This window comes from Atta colombica, unplaced genomic scaffold (assembly GCF_001594045.1).
Source record: "Atta colombica isolate Treedump-2 unplaced genomic scaffold, Acol1.0 scaffold12, whole genome shotgun sequence".
In the NCBI taxonomy this organism is placed as follows: Eukaryota; Metazoa; Arthropoda; class Insecta; order Hymenoptera; family Formicidae; genus Atta; species Atta colombica.
The window spans coordinates 3,077,566-3,089,125 of NW_017259206.1; the positions used below are offsets into that span (position 1 = coordinate 3,077,566).

At 37.6% G+C, this 11,560-nt stretch overlaps 1 protein-coding gene across 1 annotated transcript in view; it reads left to right on the forward strand.

Moving 5' to 3' along the window:
* The window catches only part of LOC108694404 (zinc finger and BTB domain-containing protein 6-like), a 62,509-nt gene extending 60,055 nt beyond the window's left edge, over positions 1-2,454 (forward strand). Inside the window, exon 5 of the mRNA XM_018203845.1 lies at positions 2,003-2,454. Within this exon, the coding sequence (XP_018059334.1) occupies positions 2,003-2,256 (254 nt within the window). The 3' untranslated portion in view covers positions 2,257-2,454. The remainder of the gene's footprint in view (positions 1-2,002) is intronic.
* Positions 2,455-11,560: the final 9,106 nt, after the last annotated feature.

Here is an 11,560-nt window from a genome sequence, read left to right on the forward strand (position 1 = left end):
TCTTACAGTAATTTCCAAGACTTTATTGATACGCACGTCATCATTAATCCCGCTCTGTGACGTGATTATTCTGCAGATTTCGCGCAGTGCGGATTATTGGATGCTTTGTTTGCAGGTAAACCGTTTCGATAATCGATACGCGACGTATCTTTGGGGGGTGAACTGGTATTTGACGACACCGCAACGTCTTAATTAAATATCCTGATCATGTCGAAGCGCAGGAATACGCATCACGTAATGTCGATAGTTAATTTAAATGCATCCTGATGAAGAACTGACGCTTCTCTAATCGCATGGATCTACGCAGATGATATTTTAAAATATTTGCCAATTTTTTTAGGTCACGAAGAAAATGAGTTTTTTGATATCCTCCTTTTATTTTGTTTTATTATTTAACGGAAATTGTTTCAATTGTTATTAACATTTCGCGACAATTGCGTTACTGAACAAAAAGTCGCACAACTCTGGATGAAGTATAATACAAAGTAAATATAATATCTAAAAATTATTAATATTAAAAGAATTAGTATTTACAAACATTATTCGCATAATATAAAATAACGTAATTATAATATAATTATAGTACGAAAAGTTATTTGCATGACATAATATAAATTCTATCTCTTAAACGTCGTTATTTGTCATGATTTTTTGATCACTCTATATATGTAACTTCTTTCTGCACCAATACGCCAATGATGATAAGAACTTAACACAAGCGTATGAAGTTACTACGTCTTCTAGCACGGATTATTGGAGACGACGAGCTCCGTCCCAGATAATCCTACAATAACATCGGCAAATATTCGGTTAAGTATTTTTCTCTCCATGCTTGCCGCGTTACTGTCGATGTCGCTGAAACGTGAGTGTTTATCTCTGAGGATCCCGAGAGCATCTGGAAACCGAAAGTTCCCAGGAAGATCCGATGAGTCGAGCGATTCCACGAGCTTTAGCGTATGATTCGCGAATACGAGAATGCATATATTTTAGAAGTTTAGGATTCAGAAATCCTGAAATACTCAGGAGTCTCTGGATGTGGAGAGGCGTGCTATTTTCACTCTACGGCATGTTCTTCGTATTTCCATGGTGCCATCAAGAACGTGAGTATATAATTCTGTGACGCTTGCGGAATATCTGTGCTTGTGGAGACTGTAAAAGAGAAGATGAATGATGAGCGTACGTGTGGATGTGTTCACACATGATCGGACACACTCGATCGTTTCGATTCACTGTCTGCCTTGTGACATCTCTTCCACGTTATCCGCACGCTCAAAGAATTTCTTCAAAAGTGGATTCGAACGATTGTATTCGCTTGAGAATTAAAGATTTATTTGAACGTTTAGTTTCTCAAAAAAATAATTCACAATATATTATTATCGTATTATTATTGGAAATCAAAATTTGAATCGTTCTTTAAGTAAATTATCTTAGTCTTACGATCAGCAGCTTTAGTTACAATATTTATATTTTCCATTGTTCTTTGCACAATTCACTTTATTTCTCTAAGACTTGTGTGTGTTGATAATATTGAGATTTACTCAAGAGAACGTCACCGGCCGTAATCAGTAAATTCATTAGACTTCTCAAGGACACTGACACCTGAACATTGCACCAAACAAAACCCACACAATCACCTACCGCACCGAAGGGTCCAAGAGATTCGAGGTCTCGCAGATCAAATTTTTGGATTTGATGCTAAAATTCGATATCGAAGAATCAAAAGGATCCTACAAATCGAAGAGTTCAGGAACCAAGACGAATCGTCAAGTCTTGAAGATCCCGGACTTTTTAAATTTTTGGATCTTAAAGTTTTGGATCTTAGAGATTCAGCGAGCACTGGATCGCCTTGGATTCAAAACTGACCGTCAAGAATTCCTAGGCTAACGGTGGTGAATTTCTAGGCTCGCAGAATCTTCAGGATCTAAGCGCTTTGCGCTTGCAAAAAAACACGACTGGCGCTGGTTGTGCACGAAAGGCATGTAGATGCTGTTGGGTTTTGCAGGTTCGATGCCGAGCGTGCCGGTCGGCCTCTCTTATCACGAGATGTTCGCCGTGTCGCTTAACAGCCCGGCGTTATGGAGATGCCGCGCCTGCGGGAAGCAGGTGACCAATCGTTGGCACCACTTCCACATACACACCGCGCAGCGCTCGCTGTGCCCTTATTGCCCGGCCACCTACAGCAGGATCGACACTCTGCGCTCGCACATACGCACCAAGCACAGGGAGATGCTGTTCGCCGGGAAGGGGTCCTTATAGAGGACGGTGATTGCCCCGCGGAGGAAGCGGCCACCGCCACTTCCACCGTCGCGTCTGCTCTACGAGCGTCCGATTGCGCCCTTCTTCGGCTTCGGGCTGCCCTGACCCCCGTCCTTCGAGTCGCCGGGATACCGGGGACCTAAATGGTGAGGCGCCCTCGAGAGGAGATCGCGAGTTCGGACAGGGTGGCAAGTGTTTCGCGCGCTATTGATCTTAGGATTAAGGAAGTTCCGAAGATTCATAGATACTGGAATCCGAATGGTCGAAAATTCAAGAATTGTGAAAAGAGTTTTGGAATGACAGTCCATTCAATCGGATTCTAACATCGTTCTTCCCAGGGGGAGGAAGTGTCGAAAAGAGTGCTACCCTTGAATTTCAGCGGAAGGCTGGACCAGCGATCAGCGCGACGGTGTAAATGATTCGCGGGGCGAATCCGTTCGACCAATGGCCTCATTAGCGATAATTATTTGTCGGTTAATTCGTTCGCCACGTCTTTGGACGAGCCGCCCGGCCGCTCTAGACAAGAAAGTGCATGATGGGTGGAAAGGATGGGAGGAGAAGGACGATTATCGATTATACCGCGCCCTCGAAACTTTCGTCGCATCTCGTGAGAGCGGACGGGTGGGCGGTCGGGCAGAGAAATAAATAGGGCAAGAGGATCTATCGACGACGTGCTCACACGCTGACAGTCGGGCGGTATGGCTGGCACGAAGTCAGAATTTTGCGAGGACAATCGATCGATAATGCTTCGAATAGTTTTCGCGAAAACGGTGAGCTGCGTCTTTTCGTTCGGTTCTCTCTCTCTCTCTCTCTCTCTCTCTCTCTCTCTCTCTCTTTCTCTCTTTCTCATCGAGGCGGACCATAAGAAACGAGGATGAGACTCTAAATATTGTAACAATATCACGTACGCAAACGTCTTCTTTTTGATATCATTTCCTAAACTTTATACGAAGACTTGAGATATTTTTTACGTTCATTATTTATATGAGAAAAGATGACTTCTTTCTCTTTACTTCTTTATTCGAGCATTCATTTTTTACTTATGCCGGCACATTTCTTTTACAGATCACGTAGTTACGGTAAAATCGAGAAATTGGAAATTTAATTCGTAATCGTCTGAATAATAAACTGTATTTTTGCAACTTATTGCAACTTATTTATCGCGAATACTATAATCTCTCGTAGAATGGTCCGCTTCACATCATTGTTGATCAATGTTCTGTTTCGTTAATTGATTTCGATCGAATCGTCTCTACGTTGTCGATGATGGAAAACGAGAAGAGGCAGAAGAGCGGGGAGGGGAAAATAGAAATGCACAAAGGGAATGCGTGATAGCACGCGAAGGCCCACGCTTTCTAAGTAAGATAAAACGGTCTAATTAATATGCAATGGAAGGCTGAAACGCGCGCTGTGATTTTCGAACACCGAAATATGAAATTTTTCAAAGGGTACTACGAATTATTGCGATAGCGATCATTATAATTGTTACAAAGAAGGTCTTAATCGTCTGTTAATCGTAATATTATTTCGCTAATATTATTGCCTGATTATTAACGATCATTTCTTAATTAATTCGCGTTACAAACGTAAGTGGTTTCGTGTGAGTGAACGAGAGTGAGAAAAAGAAAGTAAGAGATAAATAGACTACGCTGCCAATCCTTGGTAAACGAAAACGAATTGGATTTTATTTTTAATTATTTTACTATATTTTTTTATTACTAATTATTTAATCAATCTCTTATTAATTTTGAACTTTTTGTAAATTGCAAAAAATTTCATGGACAATATTAGCACTAATTTATTTTGCAAGAAATTTTTGGATAGATTTTTAATTTATATATATTTTGCTTTCTATTCCGACTTACTTGAGTTCCTACTGTGAAAGTAAACGATAAATTATACAACGACAAGATTAACACTAGAAATCAATCGGGAAATCATTATTGACTATTCTATTTTTTAGATTAATGTTTTTGGTATAAAAAATAGGATTCTATATAAAATTTTTTTACTTTTCAATAATTATATCTTTTATACTAACGAAATATTTGATTTTTCGACTCTTTTTATTTTTATAGTTTAGTAATTTATTTGCTGATCTCTTTTTAATGAGTAAGAAATATTGGTACTTCTAGTGTACGGAAAATTAAGGATTCAAGTATCTCGGAATACGAGAGCTCGGGAAATTGAATTTAATTAATTTCTCAATAAATTTGAGCCATCGCGAAGACCGAGGATGGAAGCGAACGAAGGATGGAAACGCGCGACGGACGTTCTTCTACGTTCGTCACAGTATTATATGCGTGCGCAGAGCTATGTTTCATAGGTCTGTTTTTTATTCCTGCACCAAACTGTACTAGAACTTTTTTTCTCACTTTAGCTAAATATCAAACATACATTCTCTTAAATATTCTTTAGAGTGAGAATTGAGCCGCTCTTTATCAAAATCGATTCAACTCTCATTCTAAAATCTAAAGAGTGAAAATTGAGTGAATTTTTATAAAGAATTTAATTTTCAATCTTTAAGATCGATATTCACAATCGGTGCTCATGTTTAAGACTATCTTAAGTACAGTCTTAAGATATCACAAGCCAATTACAGATCAGTATTAGCATCTTAATACATTACTTAAGATGATTTTGAAATAAGAAGAGAATATATCATAAGAATGAGATTCACTTTAAAAATTTTAAAGAGCATAAATATTTTGCTGTAAGTTTCAAAAGTGTACATCAATTCAGTTATAAAAAACAGACCTTATAATTCGGCGGTGTGGTTAATCGTCGTGTATAGGATATGAGTGTCGGCCGCCCTTCCCATGAAAAATTGCAGAGCGCCGGATGGCGTCGCCGTCGGATCGGGCCTTCAGTTTCCGGAACAGCCGTAAGTATCGAGTTGTCCGAACTCACATATTTTATTTATTGCGCGGCTGCGGAGCGGCTACGTACGAGCGCCGAAATGCAATGCGCGCTGGCACGTTTACAAGAGCGATCTTCGATCAAGACGACGCCGGACGCCTCGAGCTTCTATCAGGCAGTTCGATAATCGCCGTAATCGGAGCGGCGCTCCGATAGAGAAAAGAGAATTAATCGAAAGTTCTCAAACTTCGCAACATGACGCCTCAAAAAGAAGGAGAAATTAAGCGAACAGATAATTCCGGTGAATCTACGAATTCTTGAAGCTTCAAATCTTCGAGATCTACAATTATTGAACCAACTTATCATTACACCATTGATGAAATTTGAAACTATTTTAAATCTTTTGAAACCGTTCAAGTACTTTGCACGTGAAACGAAGTAGTACGCAATAATATATATAAAAGATATGTTAATAAAGAGATTATAAATAATACCCTTCGATTCACGCGATTCTTTTGGGAGTGACGTTGCGCTGTTTGATGGAAACCTCTGTCTTAAATCACTATCCGCAATGAAACGACGTCCCACTTCGGAAAAACGTCGGATCACTTCAGATATATACCCGATCATTTCTCTTTGGACCAATACTCTTCATGTAATGGACGGTTGTAATCGCTGTCGAGGCTCGTCAAGTACCTAAGCAAACCTCACGATGAGATGAGAGTTTTTGACCGTGTGGTTCCTAAGTTTTATTCATAGCAAGCCAAGTCACAATGCGAGTTATGTGATACACACACACACATACACACACACATACACACACACACACACATATATATATATTATATTAGGGGCGATATACCCTAAAAGGCCAATAATTTACAGGGACGGACTCCGATATTTCGAGGGAAATGAAAGCGATATATTTATTCTGATTAATGATCGATGCAGAGTTATGCTATGTGTGACAGCGATTATTCGCGTAAAAGAATTAAATATCTTATATAGATATATGAAATATTTTATTCGATGTTGATTTCAAAGAATAACTCTTTCATCTTGACTAATCGTGCAGTTAAATGCTCGTTTTGTGTCCAGTCCGTCCTTGTTAATTTGCGTGTAACATGTTGCGTGTAATTAATATTCGCGAGATGGGTCGCGCGATATCTGTACTACGTCCATTTCCATTTCGACGTAATAAGAATAGACTCTGCAGTCCTATGATGAAGTTGTTATTGAAAATTTAATATCGTTTAGAAAAAATGAGGTAGCTTAAATCATATCTTCTCTCTCTAAAATATCAAATTGAAGAGAGATGCGCTGTTAGAGTTGAAGAGGGATGCTGCACGGAGAAAAATGTTAAGTAATACGTGATAGAATTCTAATAAATTTTATGAAATTGGCAGATCCATAGATGCCTATTTATGTAAAATTTACTTTATTTTTTTGCTAAATGAGCGGTCGTACAACCATATGTAAGATACTTTTTATACATAAATTTTGAAAATTGTTCGTGCTTAGTCTTGAAAATAGTATAATTTATTATTATTATTATATAAGGTAAATTATTTTAATAAATTTACTAATAAATGTACTTTTTACTTTACACCTCTGATACTTTTACTTTCAAGCAAGTAAAGTTTGTCACAATTTCGCCAAAAATAGTCAGAATATTTTTATTAGAATATTTTATCTTGTAAGATAAAAATTACTCAACAATTCTTCTCCGTGTTGTTTAATTCTTTCTAACAGATACTAAGATCAGGAAATACGCAATCTATACTTATTATGTCTACAATCAAAACGCGAGTCTGATTCTGCGAGATAAATCGCTCCAGTCTCGAATTTTATTGTAAAATTTCATGTAAATATCGAGAATAGATGGGAAGATAGCGATCGCGGGGCTATTTTTCTCCGTCTTCTTTCTTTTTCTCTTAGAATAATGCGATATCGCGTGTACGTTAGAAACTTGCTTCAGTATTTTCGGCGGAGTACATAAAAGGGTGTATACCGGGACGGACCGAGTCCGCTCGATTAAACTTTGGCTAGTCGTACGAGAGAAACTCGCACGTTGTACTTCCTCGAGCGCACTTCTGACGATTGTACTTTTAGCAAAAACATTTTTCTTCTAACACTTTCGCACTTGATATTTTTTTTAGAGTATTCGCTACATTCAACAGAAAAAGCAACTGTTATAAAATTCTTTAATATGATTCGTTTATAATTTGGATCCATAAGGAACCAAAGACAAAAACAAGTAGTATTAAAAATTTTCATAACAGTTGAAAAGCTGTTTTTTCTGCTGAATACTTGATACTTTTATTTTATATCCTTATTATTTTTATCTTTCGGAGACGCATGTTCGGAGTTTCGGACATAATGCAACAAACATAAATGATTGTGATAAATGTGAAAAAAAATGCACGATGGACCACGTGGTTTCCGTTTCCAGGGAAACGATTTAAGGCTCGATTCGAGCACCGCCGCCGTCGTCGTCGGCGGCGTCGCTGCTGCATTAATCTCGTACGGTTATCTGAAAGTTGAATCGGGTTTTGAACGGGTTAAATCGAGAAGAAGAGGGAAAGTCGCGACGCATTTTTTAATCGCGTGCGCGGCAGGCGTTCTCGATTTAAAAAGTTCCGTGTCCGAGCTAATTAATACCGGGTCTAAGTTATTCGAGATCACCCACTTCGCGTCGATGGGAGACGCGAATGGAAAGGGAATGCACGCGCGCGCGCACGCTCTCGTACCATTGTAAATATAGGAGGACCGCGGCCGCGAGACTGGAGTGATGTCATCTCGGTGAGACGTCCGAATGGAATTGCGACGTTTCCTCGATCAGCGCAGATCCTCGATCCGTTATGCACGTCGATCCATCGGAATCCTCCACATGACCAAAATGGAGCTAGGAGTATACATATACATCGCATACACATATATTACATAATACATATACATAGATAGCTGTCTGTGAACGTGCACAGGATATACGTCTCAAGAAGTGCGTACCGATGGCACGAATTTTTGCCTAGAATACTCCCACGCACAAATCTGACTGCACCTTCAACACGGAGATTCTGAAAACTTTTTTTTATTAAAATTAAAAACATTAATAGAAGCTATTTGAGTCTGACGCACCCAAGGAACATACAAAAGTCAATAAAAAATCGAAATGATTTTTTATTTTAATTTTTATCATTAACAAACAAATATTGTAAACAAAAATCATTTTAACTTTTATGATGTCAGAAAGTCATTTTTACTTTCTCTCGACTTGATGTCCTTGAATAGTTAGTGATGCACAAATTCTACTGTAAAATTGTAGTATAAAATTGTCTTTAATTAAAATTTATAATCATAGCTAATGAATATTTCGGCTCCGTTTTGAGTTGTCCTCAGCATAGAATAAAATTGCAAAACTGAAAAGCGGTTTTTTACATGCTTGTTAGGAATTACATTACATTAACTATTGTATTCAATTTTAATAATTAACGAACATAAGATAACCGCTTTTCAATTTTGCAATTTTATATTAGGATGTCTCGAAGTTGAGCCGAAATTTTTGTTAGTTATCATTGACTACTATAAAATGAATTTTCATTAAAGACAATTTTACATTCAAGTATTTGCATACCACTAACTACGTCAAACCCGTATACATCTTAACATTTCTGTAGTTTTATAATCTTCTATTAACATTTTAAATTTTATTTTATACATATAATAATCTAAATTTATTTTTTTAATCGAATTTTTTTTATTTTTATCATCCTTTTATGCGATTTTATTTTCGATCATTTATTGAAGAGTTTTATATGTGTTTTTACATTCTTGAATTAAAATGATCTCCAAAACTTTCGACCTTTTTTTGTATAAAAAATCATTTATGGTGATTGGTACGCGCTCTTTGTGAAATGTCCGGTGCACGCATTTTTACGTCGGTGGTTCGGTGTAGCGGAAATCGAGTTTAATTTGCTCAGCCTGCCGCCAGATTTTTCGAGTCGAGCGATCGATCGATCCGCTGCATGAGGTGCTGCGAGGTAAATATTGGCCTCGTCGAATATGCAGTGATAGTTACAGTCGGATGCTTCTCCGACGCAGCTTCTCGCTTTCTTCCGATGCGATGCAGCAACAGCAGCAACAGTTGATTGTGACAGCGGTTGCTTTCTGTCTTCCGTCTTTATGCGCGCGTTTCTTAATTCCGTACAATTCCTTGAGTAAGACAACGATTTACGAAGACTCCGAGCATTCAAGAGAGAAGAGAAAGAGAGATCTTCGATTTCGCAACTAGAGAAACCTGCGGATCGAATCTCGCAACTTTGAACAGTGGATTACGAAATCGAACAATATGAAGACGAATTTTTTTATTTAAAGAAGAACAGAGATCTTCGATTTTTAACGATCGTGTATGTAACTTCTCTAAAACAAAAATGTCTATTACAGACAATTTGGTAAAGTATTTAAAAATTTAGCTAGATATATGTAGATCTGAAAATAATTTTGTTTGCACCATTAAAATAATTAAAACGCTCATTAGTTAATGGAAAACTTTTTTGTAGCATTTCCTTATCACATATTTGAGATTTCTACTCTATAAAACTTTTAGAGTGACTTTCATTCTGAAAAGTACAATTCCAGTTTTAAAAAAGAGTGGCTCAATTTTCACTCTTTAGAGTGAGATTTCACTCTAAAGAATTTAAAGAATACGTAATTATTTTGATGGTCTAACAAAATTATTTTCAAATCTAGCTAAATTTTTAGATACTTAAGATACTTAAGACGAAAATCATTCTTCCTGTGTATTTTAAGGAAAAAATTACATGGTCGCTATCCGTATCTTTGAATGCTAGGTGAGTTTTCGGCCCGATTGACTAATGTCAATTTTTGGTCGATTCAATCGTCCTCCTCTTTCTGCTACAGGCACGATTGTAGAAGGGATAATCACTGCTTAGCTATAGAATTAACTAATCGGCGCACAATCGTCGGTGTAACTTAATGTTTATCTGTACCTTTGCTTGAATTCCCTTATTCGTTAGACTGTATAATTTTCTCGCCGATTCGTCACGACGACGTACAATTCGCGATCGTCGCGACGAATCGGTCTGCGTTGCACAAAGAGATTTTCGCAAGTCCGGTTACACTCGCGATCAAGGAGTGTAACAATCGAGAGTGGCCATTCGCTACTCGTTTTCTCAACGACTACTTGTAATAAAATGCTACAGTTCCTAGACGGCGAAGCGATCTCCTGCGCCCGACCACCGACGACGACCCAACCGAATTATCGCCCTTGATACCAAATGTTCCTTAAGTTGCGTTTTTTGCGAAAAATACTCCTGTAAATAGTCAACGTCTACGATAACTGAAACGCGTGCGGATTGTATGCGAGGATGATCGGAATTGAAATGTGATAACGTGTACGAGATACGAGGAGCGCGCGCAGCGTGTGCTCCAACGATCACCGGGATTAAGTTCTAAAGTATGCTAAGCTCGAGAGGATTTAGAATTTTACCCGATACGCACGATTGTCGGCATGGCTGTGGGTTTGATAATCAGCAACGGAAAAGTATTTGAGTAGAAGGAAATTATTTTATATATATTTAAAGCAATCCGTAGACGATCAATATTGTTGCACAATATTAACGTATCTAGATCAGATATTACTCTCTAAATCTTTTAGAGTAAATCTTTAAAAAGTGAAATTTCATTCTTAAAGGTTGAAAATTGAGTCACTCTTTTTCGAGACTAGCTCAATTTTTATCCTTTAGAATGAAATTCAAGGATCCAAGGAATTTAAGTAAAGATTAAGATTGAAATTAGACTGAAATTTGACTAATCAGAAGAAAGAAAAATTTAGATGAACTTGGCTTTAATTGATGAAAGTCCAATCTCAATCTTAATTTCTAGATTAATCTTTAGATACAGATCTTATTGATTGTCTGGAGGCTATATCGAGCCTCTAAATTATTTGTTTTTAATTGTTTAAAGGGAGCATCAATAATATTGTGTATAAAATAATTTTATAATAATTAATACTGATCGTTTGAGGGCCGCTTTAGAAATGTGATTCTGTAACTCTTTCGCGAGACTTTTCAGCGAGTTCCTTCAAAAACTTTTGAAATCTTTCCATACCTCTTGCAGCTATACAAAATCGTGTCGCGCGTGAAATTTGTGAGACGCGACTCGTGCTTAGTAAATTTTTGGAACCCAAATGGCTAAAGCGCATTCTCGTCGCGACGGTTAGAATCGAATGCCAGTTATTGCACACACTCAATGTAACTGTATAAATATCGATATCAATCTGTCAGTCTCGTGTCTCTTTGATGGTACTTAAATGAAGTGGTTCCCTCGGGGCCTCTCCGTATTCGCCAACGACGCAATATCGATAATGTTTCTTTTTAAGCGAAGTTAATGAAAAAAAATTTTATATATACATATATATATAGAG